This window comes from Motacilla alba, unplaced genomic scaffold (genome assembly GCF_015832195.1).
Source record: "Motacilla alba alba isolate MOTALB_02 unplaced genomic scaffold, Motacilla_alba_V1.0_pri HiC_scaffold_28, whole genome shotgun sequence".
In the NCBI taxonomy this organism is placed as follows: domain Eukaryota; kingdom Metazoa; phylum Chordata; class Aves; order Passeriformes; family Motacillidae; genus Motacilla; species Motacilla alba.
In genome coordinates, this window is record NW_024037374.1 from 2,185,876 (window position 1) to 2,198,894 (window position 13,019).

At 52.5% G+C, this 13,019-nt stretch overlaps 1 protein-coding gene and 2 pseudogenes across 1 annotated transcript; 2 read left to right on the forward strand and 1 right to left on the reverse strand.

Annotated features, from left to right (window-relative positions):
• Positions 1 to 13,019, reverse strand: part of LOC119696322 — a 2,199,709-nt pseudogene that overhangs the window by 1,307,626 nt on the left and 879,064 nt on the right.
• The window catches only part of LOC119696323, a 1,148,804-nt pseudogene that overhangs the window by 308,354 nt on the left and 827,431 nt on the right, over positions 1 to 13,019 (forward strand).
• Positions 6,461 to 9,049, forward strand: LOC119696350 (olfactory receptor 14J1-like). Its single transcript, XM_038126058.1, has 2 exons — positions 6,461 to 6,591; positions 8,094 to 9,049. The coding sequence occupies exon 2, from the start codon at positions 8,117 to 8,119 to the stop codon at positions 9,047 to 9,049; it is 933 nt and encodes a 310-aa protein (XP_037981986.1). The 5' UTR covers positions 6,461 to 6,591; positions 8,094 to 8,116.

Consider the following 13,019-nt stretch of genomic DNA (forward strand, 5'->3'; position numbering starts at 1 on the left):
GACAATCAAGGAACCTAGGCAAAGAGTTTAATACAGTGTCTACCTCAACATAAACCTCTTATCCTAGCATTAACTTAGTCTATTTAACATAAGAACTTTTAGCCCTTAATATGCTTAGTTACCCAATATTGTCCCAGGTAAGCAGGATTAGAGGGAAAAGAAACAGAGAATAACAGAAAGACAGAAGGTCTATAGAAAGACACACGCACACAGGTTCCAACTGCTTGGGTTCCAGCATCAATAACAGAGGAACCTCAGGAGAAGACAAGATCCAGACCATGGATGGGCCCCATGCTCCAGATTTTAAGCCCGTGGGTCTTCATGGGCCCACCCCTTGGGTGGGACTTGTGGTTGCTTGCCCAATCACAGTCAGGGTAGGGACCAGCTGCTAGTGTGTGATTGATTGACAGCTTGGCCAATCAGAGCTGGGTTAACACCCTGCTGTGTGATTGACAGCTCTGCCAGGCCAGGGCTGGGGGTGGGGCTCTGTCCCACCACAAACCAAGGCCTGACCCGGCCCTGGCCCCACACGGGCATTCCGAGCATCCCAAGGTGTCTGGGGACATCGATCTCATCCAGCCTCTGACAGCGACCACGGTGACACTACAGAACCTCATGGAGCCATGGGTCAGTTGTGACAATGCGGGTCCAAGGACACCACAGTAACACTACGGAACCTCATGGAACCAAGGGGCCATGGGGACACTGTGGAGCCCCATGGAACTGAGGAGTCCATTGTGGCTGATAGGCAAGATGTCTTCACAGACTATTCAATGGGTGAATGTAGGGCTGTTAACATCTTTGAAATGGGTCTTCATGTCTCTACTAACTTCAAGCAACAGGTTTATTACAGAGCCCAAATAGCTTGGCTCCTGAAATAGAAAAGGGCCTGCAGAAGCCGGAACTTCTGAACTTTGGGTTAAAATGACAGGTTCAAGAGGGGAATGTGGCCTAGGGGGTTCAGGAGGGCTGTACCTTCCTAGTACCTCAGCCAATGAGCACAGGAAGAGGGCAACGTGCGGTCGGGAGCTTAGGATAAAAGGAGGCTGTGCCCTCTGAAACCTTGAGAGAGAAAACCCCATGGGCGTGTGCCCTGGTGGATTCTGTCCCTTTATTTGAATCAAGTTGCAGGACTCCTCTGTCTCCTTTATGGACACCGGCTTTTCATAGCGTGATTTTCTGTACATGACACTATGGAAGGTCACGGAACCAAGGAACCATTGTGACACATCAAGGACCTGTTGGAACAGAGAAACCACTGTTGACAGTACAGAAACTCGTGGAACGAAGGGGCCATTGTGACAATGCAGATCCAAGGACACCATGGTGACACTTTGGAACCTCATGGAAGCAAAGAGACCATTGTGACACTCTGGTGCCTCATGGAATCAGGGGGACCATTGTGAAATTCATGACCCCTATGGAACCAAGAGTCAAGGGTGAGGCTGCGGGGCCCATAGAACCAAGGAGCCATTGTGACACAGCAGGGCCGCGTGGAGCCGAGGGGCCATGGTGACATTGCAGGGCCCCATGGAAGCATAGAGCCATTGTGACACTACAGAAGCAAGGGGAACATTGTGACAATGTAGAGCCTCATGGAACCAAGGAGACCATTGTGACACTGTGGGGTTCCATGAAACCAAGGGAACATGGAACAGGTCTGGCTGGCCAGGCCCCCTGGGGATCACCTGACAGGTCCGGCCAACCTTGGCATGTTGATGGCTGCTTCTCATCTGCCCCTGAAGCACTGGGGCTCTGGGCTTTCTTTCCTATGGAAGAGAGCTGTCCTTCTCCTCCAGAAGCCCATGGACAAAACTGGGATTCTTTTTCTAAATTGCCTTATATGAAAAGATTTTTCTCAGATGAAATCTGCCAGGAGAGACAGATGTGGCTGCCTTGGCTACCCAGGGGCCACCTCTCATCTGCCTTTCAAACACTGGGATTATGTGCTTTTCTTTTTTATGGGAAAAAACCTTCCATCTCGACCAGGCGCCCATGGCCAAAATTGGGAATATGCCTCCAGAATTCCCTATATCCAAGGATAGCTCCCAGACAAAAGCTGCCAGGACTGACAAGTCTGGCTGGCTTTGGCTTCCTGAGGGCTGGCACCTATCTGCCTCTGAAACACTGGGGCTCTGTGCTTTCCTTCCTAATGAAAAGAACTCTCCTTCCTGTCCAAGCCCAAACAGCCAAAACTGAGATTCCACCTCCAAAATGCCCTGTGTCCAAGGATAGCCCCTAGACAAAAGGTGCCAGAGAGAGACAGGTCAGGCTGGCTTGACCTAAGGGTGGCCACCTCTCAACTTCTTCCAAAACACTCGGACTATGCACTTTTCTTTCCTATGGGAAAAACCTTCCACCTCGACCAGGTGCCCATGGCCAAAACTGGGATTCCACCTCCAAAACTCTGTACATCCAAGGATTGCTCCCAAGTGAAAGTTGCCAGGACAGAAAGGTCTGGCTGCCCTTGGCCTCTTCGGAGCTGCCTCTCACCTGCTTTCCAAACACTGGGGCTTTTGCTTTCCTTCCAATGGAGAGAACCATCCTTCTTCTGAAGGTGTCTGTGGTCAAAATTGAGATTCCTCCTCCCAAATTCCATATATCCAAGGATTCCTCCATGACAAAATCTGCCAAGACAAACAGGTCTGGCTGGCTTGGCCTCCCAGGAGCCACCTCTCTCCTTTTCTGCCTTAGAAACACTTGGGCTCCGTGATTTTCTTTCTATGGGAAGAAACTGCCCTTCTTCTCTACACAGAAATGGCCAAAATTGAGATTCCACCTCCCAAATTCTCTATATCCAAGGGTTGCTTTCAGATAAAAGCTAGCAGGATGGAGAGATCTGGCTGGCCTAGGCCTCTGATGGCTGCCTTTTATCTGGCCTGGAAACACCGGTGTTCTGTGCTTTCCTTCCTATGGAAAAGAACTGTGCTTCTCCCCCCAGGTGTCCATGTCTCCAATTGGGATTCCACCTCTACAATTCTGTACATCCAAGGCTTGCTCCCAGGCAAAATCTGCCAGGACCATCAAGTCTGGCTGGCCTTGGCCTCTGGTGGCTGCCCCTGCAACACTGGGGCTCGGTTCTTTCCTTCCCATGGAGATCACTGGGACACTGTGGGGACCTCATGGAACCAAGGGGATCATTGTGGCACCACTGGAGCCCATGGAACCAAGGGGCCATGGTGACACAGCGGGGCTGCATGGAACCCAGAGACCATGATGACTCTGTAGGGCCTGATAGACCCATGGAGACCATTGTGACCCTTCAGGGCCTCGTGTCACCAAGGGGGCATTGTGACACCTCAGGACATCATGAAAGCCTTGGACTATTGGGACACTGTGGGACCCCAGGGAACTGAGGGAACATGGAGCAGGTCTGGCTGGCTTGGCCTCCCGGGGCCACCTGACAGGTCTGGCTGATCTTGGGATGTCAAGGGCTGCCTCTCATGAGCTCCTGGAGCACTGGGTCTCTGTGCTTTCCTTGCTATAGAAAAGAACTGTCCATCTTTTCAGATGGCCATTGCCAAAATTGGAACTCTCCCTAAAAAATTTCCTATAAGCAAGGCTATCTTTCAGATCAAAACCTGCCAGCTCTGGATGACCTTGGCCTCTGCTGGTCACTTGTTATCTGCCCCTGAAACAGTGGGTCTCTGTTTCTTCATTCCTATGGAATAGAACCATATTTCATCTCCAGGGACCATGGCAAAAACTAGAATTTGGCCTCCCAAATTCCATATACTTAAGGATTGCTCCCAGACAAAAGTAGCCAGGACAGACCGGTCATTGTCCTCTGGTAATTTTCTTAGACTATGAGCTGAAGGTTTTCATTTGAAAACACCTTGGACAGGGCCCCGACATCTCCCAAGGAGGGCTTTTGAGGCTTCAGCTATATGACCACTACATATGGACAAAGGTGCTCAGTGCTGTTGCAGTGGTTTTGCATCACAGAAGTGATGTCCTAAGAGAAGCTGCTAGCAGTTTCCTCTGTGTGTGACAAAAAAAAAAATCAGTAATTGCTTTGAGAATTGACAATCTGTTAAACCACTAAGGAAACTGTGCACGGCTCTGTTAATGACAAAAAAGCCTGGGGAGGGTCTCTTTCCCTTCTGGCTGGCAAAGAGGTAACAAGGCCCACCAGGTCCCTGTCTCAGCCAGGGCCGGCCGAGTGGCTCCTGCCGTGAGGCCTGGCCCCCTCCCAGGGAGCCCGCCAGGCCCCATCTCTTTTTCCCTATAGCACATTGAAAAGTATGGGGAGATGACTTGTTCAGCAATGGCCTCCATGCTAAAGTAAGCAAATGTTGAAGTAGCTGTGATCTCCTGAAAAGTCTGCACATTGAAAGCCAAAAAGAGTGATGATACCCTGTGCCCTCAGGGAGAGAAGAAGATCTCTGTCCCCAGAGATGAAGAAGATTTCAGAAATGGATGAAGAGAACCTTTGCTCTTAAACAGCTCATCTTTAAACTAATACCCCATCAGTTGACATAGCCCATAAACACAGCTGTGGGAAAAGCTGTGAAAAAATAGGAGGGACTTCATGACTGCAGATTTCCTGGGCAGCTGCTATTCATGGGAATCAAGAGCCCCAAGATAACTGTTTTCTTAAGGAGAAGTCTCCCTGGCATGAAGGACAGACTCCTCTCCCAAAGTGAACTGAAGAAAGAGGTGGTAAACTGACTGAAAGTTTTAGGTTTTGTCTGTTTACATCATCAGGAAGAAAGAAAAGGTTGTAGGGAGATACAAGTGTTCTGAAAGTTTTGTTCAGATTCTTATTACTCTTTCTTTAGTTACTGTTAATAAACTTTTCTTGATACCCTTTTAGGTTTTGAGCCTACTTTGCCTTTCTCCTCATCCTATCTCACAGCAGGAAATGAGTGAGTATATTCTAGTGAGTGCCCTGGTAATTAGCCAACACTGAACCCACCACACTAATTGATGCATTGGCCAAGAAATCTCAAATTGGTGAACCAAAACCACTACAGAAAACTTCCTGATGAACTGCATGAGAGCAGAGGGAAATCAAGGCAGAGACATGGTTTCTCAGGACTTGCTTGATCCTAATGAGCCCTGTGGAGCTTTTAGAGCTCAGCCCTTGAACTTCAGGGCCTGAGAGGAGATTACACAAACCTTTCCAGGAAGCAAAGTCAGAGGAAACACCCAAAGTTTCTCAAAGCATTAATGAGTCCCACTGTGGTAAATCCCCAACACAGGCTCCTCATGGACTCCTTGGAGGAGAGAATTGGAGGCCAGGATGGCACAAAAACCTCTCAGAGACTGAGTGTAGGAATGAAAATCCTTAAAAATACCTAGAAGTATCCATAAATCCATAAAGTACCTTAAAAAAATTGAGTATCTCAAAGCATTATTGAGCTGCACTGAGTATCAGTACAAAGCTCTCAAGGGACTCGTTAGGAGAGATAATTGGGGCCATGATTGCACAAACCTCTCCCAGAGTCTGTACCAAAAGGGAAACAGCAAGTACCTTAAAATAACTGAAGTACCTTGAAACATTATTGAGCCCCACTGAGTGTCATGACTGATAAAGGCTCTCAAGGGATTTAATTAAAGAGGATAATTGGAGGCTGTGACTGCACAATCTTTCTAATAGAGTCTGTATCAAAAGGGAAACACCAAGTAGCTAAAAAGCAGAAGTACTCTGAAGTATTAATGAGTCCCACTGAATGTTGCAACTGACAAAGCCTCTCCAGGGACTAATTACAGCAGATCATTGGAGGCCATGACTGCACAAAGCTCTCACACACTCCAAGGCAAAAGCCAAACCCAAAGTCCTTTGAAAAGCCTGCAGTCCCTGGGAGCATTAGGAGCCCCCAGGGCCATTGCTGAGCAAGGCTCCCCAGGGACTCCTTCCAGCAGATCCTTGAGGCCACTGGCATGTGGGCTAGGGGGGGATGCTGAGGGCAGGACAAGGGGCTGCCAGTGGCCAGCCTGGCTGGGGCTGTGCCAGGAGGCCCCAGTGCCTCAGGACAAGGTGTCTCCTGCCAGCCCTTGGTGGCACAGAGCCTGCTGTGCCCCAGGGCACCAAGCCTTGGCTTCTCTTTGTCCCCACCTGTCATCACTGCCTGCAGTTCTCTGCTCTGCCTGGGGCCTGGAGACACTTTCTCAGTCGTGTCCTTCACTGGGACCCATTAAAAGTGCAAGAAACTTTGGAGTGTGATTCTGACTTGGAGCTCTGCAGAGGTTTCTTCAGCTGCCTCTCAGGGACTGATGTTCAGGGCCTGAGCACAAAGCCCCAGAGGCTCATTAAAGTCCTTGTGCTGTGGCTGTGCTGCTGAGCTGGGCTGGGCTCCTGGCACAGAGGCAGCTCCTGGGAAGCAAGAAGAGCTTCAAAAGCACATTTCTCTGGATGAGCAGCTCTTCTGCCAGCCCTGCAGGACTGGGGCACTGCCTAAAGCCAGCCTGGGCACAGCACAGAGGCACAGAGAGCTTCAATCAGTCAGGGCTGGCAAGGTGCTAAGAAGTGCCTGGGGCAGAATCCCTGCCAGCCCTTGGCACAGGAACCTCTGGCTGCAGGACAATGCAGCTGCAGCTCCTGGAGTGATCTCCTACAGCTGGAACATCCCAATGCCTACAGACCCTGTGAGTACAACTCTGGGTATTTCTGGTGCAGGGGAGGTGAAATGCTCATGAAGCTCTGACATGCTGAGGGGTTCTGATCAGTCACAGAATACTTCCTCAAAAAGGATTTTGATAGCAATAAGGAAATTCCCTAAGTCTTTGAATGCCGTTTCCTACTATTGGAGAAGGGCAGGAAGGGAGGGATAAATATTAAGGGCTGATCATGAATTATTAGTGATGAATTTTGACAAGTGCCTGAGACACCTGAACTATTGCTTTTAGTGATTAGTAGTTTCACAGGAGATCTCTAATGTGCTTTCAGCCACTCTGCCCATAGACAGCAGCAGCATCACCTTTGCTGGACCCCTCAGGCTCAGTCTGAGCTGTCCTTTCTCCAAGCTGCAAACACAACCTGCCCCCAGCCAGTGCCCTGCAGACAGGCAGGCTTCTGTCAGGCCAAGGCGAGTGCCCAGAGATTTTGGGACTGTGAGTGCTGGCAGGGAGAGATCAGGCACAGGGAAACACCTGCAGGAGGAAAATCTCCAGGATGCATAGAGAAGATCAAACAATGAGAGAAAACAAAACCCAGAAATGCTGTGGCAGGGAGAGTTTAGAGATGTCCACAGGAGCCCCTCCATTGCAGCCCCTCCCTCTGAACAAGCCCCCTCCCTCCTGTCCCCCAGCCAAGCCTCTGCCCTCAGGGCCGGGGGTCCAAGGCGTGAAGCCTCTCCTGTGCAGGCAGAGCTGCAGCAGAGCCGTGGGGCAGCTCTGCAGCCCCGGGCCCAGTTCCCTCTGCAGAGCACAGGGCTGGGAGCAGCTGCCCGGCACTGGGGGCTCTGGCAGGGGGCACAGCTGGCTCAGGGTGACGCTGTCCCCAGTGCCCGGCTCTGGGCAATGCTGTCAGTGCAGCCAGGGAAGGAGCTGCATCTCCCTTAATCCAATGCCATCAGAAGGACCCTTGGAAGTCTCCCTGAGATTTTAGTCCAAGCTGGGAGCTTTAATCCAGGATGCAAACCTGTCCTAGGGCATCTCTGAGTTAGAAGATTGATGGGGAGAGGCAGAGGTGTTGTGACACTGAAAATGCTGCTGGGTTTGTGAAATGAGCAAAGTGAGCGTTTGGCTACAAATGTGGAGCTGGGCTGTGGTGGATCCATCTGCTCTTAGAAGTACCTTCGGGTTTTAAAAGGGAAACATGGGAGGGTGATGACCCTCCAGCCGAAAAACATTAACGCCCAGAGAAAATCTGAGCAAGTCCGAATGACAGACCATCTCCCGTCAATCTCCACTCATATTCTTGCCTCACAGAACTTGATATGTTCTCCCTGAGGGCAGCAGAAATGCCGAGACTTTCTGATATCAAAGACCACCAGGAAGCATGGGGGCAAATTAAAAAGAAAACTTCAGAACTCTTAAACACAGAAGAATGGCCGTGTGTGTTACAGAGGAGGGTGTATGGGAAATGGCTTTGATTTTGGTTACAGGTATCTCCACTAACTCTTCACTGTCCTCTTCTCCATGAACAGATTCTCATGTCCAGATAGAGCAAATGTCCAACAGCAGCTCCATCAGCCACTTCCTCCTGCTGGCATTGGCAGACACGCGGCAGCTGCAGCTGCTGCACTTCTGCCTCTTGCTGGGCATCTCCCTGGCTGCCCTCCTGGGCAACGGCCTCATCATCAGCGCCGTAGCCTGCGGCCAGCACCTGCACACGCCCATGTTCTTCTTCCTGCTCAACCTGGCCCTCACTGACCTGGGCTCCATCTGCACCACTGTCCCCAAAGCCATGCACAATTCCCTCTGGGACACCAGGAACATCTCTTACACTGGATGTGCTGCACAGGTATTTTTCTTTGTGTTCTTCCTCTCAGCAGAGCTTTCCCTCCTGACCATCATGTGCTATGACCGCTACGTGTCCATCTGCAAACCCCTGCACTACGGGACCCTCCTGGGCAGCAGAGCTTGTGCCCACATGGCAGCAGCTGCCTGGGCCAGTGGCTTTCTCTATTCACTGCTGCACACGGCCAACACATTTTCCCTGCCCCTGTGCCATGGCAATGTCCTGGGCCAGTTCTTCTGTGAAATCCCTCAGATCCTCCAGCTATCCTGCTCAAATTCGTTCCTCAGAGAACTTGGGCTTATTGTGTTCTCCATCTGTTTAGCATTTGGTTGTTTTGTGTTCATTGTTTTCTCCTATGTGCAGATCTTCAGGGCCGTGCTGAGGATCCCCTCTGAGCAGGGACGGCACAAAGCCTTTTCCACCTGCCTCCCTCACCTGGCTGTGGTCTCTCTGTTCATCAGCACAGCCACATTTGCTCATCTGAAGCCCCCCTCCCTGTCCTCCCCATCTCTGGATCTGTCCCTGTCAGTTCTGTACTCGGTGGTGCCTCCGGCCCTGAACCCCCTCATCTACAGCCTGAGGAACCAGGAGCTCAAGGCTGCAGTGTGGACACTGATGACTGGATGGTTTCGAAAACAGTAAACTGCTAGCCAATTTCTAAAAATATTTTGTAATATTGTCATCTTTGATACCTTTTGATTTTTGTTTCTGCCATTGTTTTCCTTTGCTCTATTTTTTATATTGTCCGCAAAAAAAAAATCATTGTTTGTTCCATTTCTCATTTTATTTCTCTCCATCTTCCATGTGGCCACAGACTGTGTCAATGAGGGGCTGCTCTTTAGGTGTCTTTAAAGGAACTGAAGGATATCCCAGCAAAGTTTTCTGCAGAGATGCCCTTTGGTTGCCTTCTCTGGAACTGCAGCAGCAATGTCTGTGTGCAGAGCTGGGGGCAGATCGGTGCTGGCCCAGCAGCTGTGCCCAGCAGCAGCAGCAGCACTTGGTGTTGCCAGTGCTGCTGCCGTGGCCCTGCCCCGCTGCCCTGGTGGCCCTGGTGTTGCTGTAGGGCCTGAGTGCTCTCGGGGCCGGGCACAGTGCTGGGGGTGGCAGTGCCGGGGCTGCAGCAGGGACAGGCCATGGGCACTGCTGGGGCAGCGCTGACGCCTCAGGCCAGGGCCTGGGGGCTGCAGGCTCCTTGCCCAGGCTCTCTCAAGAACACACCCAGGCCAATGCTCTGCACAGAAAACCCTCGTGAGCAGCCCCAGGGTGGCCGTGGGCAGGCTGGGGGCAAACAGCATGGCTGGGGCTCTGCAAGGGCCCTGGGGGCACACGGGAAGGAGCAGCAGAGCAGGGGCTGATCCATCCCCAGTGCGCTGCACAGCCCAGGGCAGCGTCCCAGAGCGTCCTCATGCAGCTGCCAACACCATCCCCCCTCTGCAGCCCTGGCCTCTCCCCCAGCTCACACAGGTGCCCCATCCTTGCAGGCACAGGCATGGCAGCACTGGCTCAGGAGCCCCTGTTTGCATTGCACAGAGCAGGCGGGAGCACCCCCATGCTGTTGCTGTGGGGACATCAACCTGAGGGAGGACCAATGCCATCAGCCCCTGGGGCCAGCAAGGGCTGGGGGACACCAGGGAAAGCCCTCAGCTTTGTCCTGGCCTCTGCAGTCAGCCAGAAAGTTTGTTGCCATCAGCTGGGAGTTTCCTGTCCCAGTGCAGACGCTGTTGCTCAGAGCCAGGGCTGCCTGGCAGCCACCCCCAAACTGCCCTGACCATTTCCTTGGCTTCACCTTTGCTTTCTTTACTCTTCCCTGGTACAGATTCCTCTTGCCCAGCCCTGTTCCCTGCCCTGCAAACAGCCCATCCCTGTTTGCCCTTTCCTCTCTGGCCCCACTCCCCATTGCAGTTCTTACTTGGCACCATGGAAACGGCCCTTGGGGAGCAGGATCATCCTCCAAGTGCTGCAGCAATTGTCTGCAGGCTCCTGCAGTGCCCCGTGCTGCTCCCTGGCAAGAGGCACCCCAGGCCAGGGGGGCCCATCTGGGCTGCTGTGTCTGCCTGTGGGGCTCCCTGTTCTGGGCAAGGAGGAGGAGCTGCAGAGGCTCTGCAGGACTGACAGGATGGGCTTTGGGCCTGGGAGGAGAAGCTGAGGCACCTGGGCTGCTGGAGCTTCTGAACAGGAGGCCCAGGGCTCATCCTGACACTGCTCCAAGCATGCTTTTCTATAATCCCAGATTCACCAAGTTTGGAAAAGACCTTGGAGATCATCAAGTCCAACCTGTGCCCTGACTTGGCCTGGTCTGCCCTGAGCCTCCTCTTCTCCATGAAAAACAACCCCAGGAGCTCCCTCAGCCACTCCTCACAGGACTTGTGTTCCAGACCCCTCACCAGCCTTGTTGCCCTTCTCTGGACACGCTCCAGCCTATCCATGTCCTTCCTAAACTGGGGGGCCCACAACTGGACACAGCACTCGAGGTGTTGCCCAACCAGTGCCCAGCACAGGGCAAGAATCACTGCCCTGCTCCTGCTGGCCACACCATTCCTGATCCAGGCCAGGAGCCATTGGCCTTCTTGGCTACCTGGGCACACTGCTGGCTCATGTCCAGCCTGCTGTCCAGCAGTCCCTGCAGCTCCCTTTCTGCCTGGCTGCTCTCCAGCCACTCTGTCCCCAGCCTGTGGTGCTGCAGGGGTTGTTGTGGCCAAAGTGCAAGACCTGGAACTGGGACTTGTTAAACCTCACCTTGTTGGATTTGGGCCCTGGATCCAGCCTGTCCAGGGCCCTGTGCTGATGTGCTGAGTCCTCCTACCCTCCAGCAGATCAACACTCCCAACCAACATGATGTCACCAGGGTTCCTTGAGGCCCCAGAGTGTTCCAATGGTCTCCATGATTCCATGAGGCCTCCCAGTGTCACAATGTCCCTTTGGTTCCATGGGACCCCTTGGTGTCACAAAGTCCCTTGGATCCTTGGCCCCTGCAGTGTCATAATGGCCCCATCGTGACACCAGGTCCTGCTCTGTCACAATGCTCTGCATGGTTCCACAAGGCCCTGCAGGGTCACAGTGGCCTCTTGGCTCCATGAGGCCTCCGAGTGCCACCATGAATTCCTTGGTGCTGCAGTGTCACAGTGGAGCCCTGGTGACACAAGATCCTGCAGTGTCATCAGGTACCCTCGGTTCCATGGGGCACCACAGTTGCTGAGGATGTCAGCAGCCCCCACTGAGGCCATCCCTGGCCAGAGCCCGTGGGGGAATGGGCAGACAAGGAGAGCGTCCCTGGGGCTGGGGCAGCACAACTCAGAGGCACCAGCGGCTCCAGCTGGGAAATGGAGGGTGGAATGTGGCTGTGAATGCCCTGCCTGGGCTGGGCCAAGCAGGACACACAAGCCCTGACTCCCAAAAAACTCTCTCAAGGACACATTTAAAAGGAATTACAAATATTTGTGTCCTCTGAGTTGGACTTCCTGGAGAAATACCAACAAGAGGTTCTCAGGAGCTCCAAACAGCCAAACAGCCTGGCACTTTTAGGAATCCAGAGAAACTTTGGCAAAAGGTTTAATACAACATTCAATCAACAAAAAACACTTCTCAAAACATTAACTTGGTCCATTCAACCTCACAAACTCTCAGCCTGTCCAATTTTAAGTTACTCAAAATTTGCAGGAAGAGGGAATTAGAAAGAAAGAAAGACAAATAAGATTTAGAGAAGCACACACAGAGCTACCAACTCCTGGATTCCGGCATTGTTCAGATGGAAATTCCAAGAGAAGGTAGGGTCAAGATGTGTGCTTGCCTTGTGCTCAGCCTTCAATACCCCTTGGTCTTCCTGGGCCCTTCCCCCAGGTGGGGCTTGGGCTCATTTGGTCCCTCAGGAGCTGGGCTGGGGGCTGCAGAGGTGGCTGTGGAGCATTGCCTGTGCTGTGCCAGGGCCTGGCAGACACTGCTGGGCTGGGATAGAGGCTCTGGGGGGATTTGGCTTCCAGGGCAGGGCAGGGCTGGGGTTGCAGGGCAGGGCAAGGCTGGAACTGCCCCTTCCTCCCTCACACACAAAATGTTTCAAGCCAGCAACCTTCTCTAGTGTGTCACAATAGGGAACGTTGGAAGTGGAAGCCAAATTTGGCCATGGGCACCTGGAGGAGAAGGACAGTTCATTTCCACAGGAAGGAAAGCACAAGGCCCCAGTGTTTGGAAGGCAGGTGAGATTCTCTCTAGGCCAAGGCCAGCCAGACTTGTCAGGAATGGCATATTTTGTCTGGGAGCAGTCTTTGGAGATAGGGAGTTCTGGAGGTGGGAGCCCAATCTCAGCTATGGGTGCCTGGAGAAGCAGGACAGTTCTTTCCCATGGGAAGGAAAGCGCGGAGCCCTCCCTAGACTTTTGGGGACAGATGAGAGCGGACCCTCCTGAAGCTGCTGCCAGCCAGACTTGTCCTGACACTATTCCTATGGGAAAAATCTCTGGATGTAAAGAAATTTGGAGGTGAAATCCCAATTCTGGCCATGGGTACTTAGAAGAGAAGGACAGTTCTTTTCCATAGCAAGGAAAGCAGGGAGTTCCAGTGCTCCAGGAGCTGATGAGAGGCTGCCCTTGACTTCCCAAGATCAGCCAGACCTGTCAGGG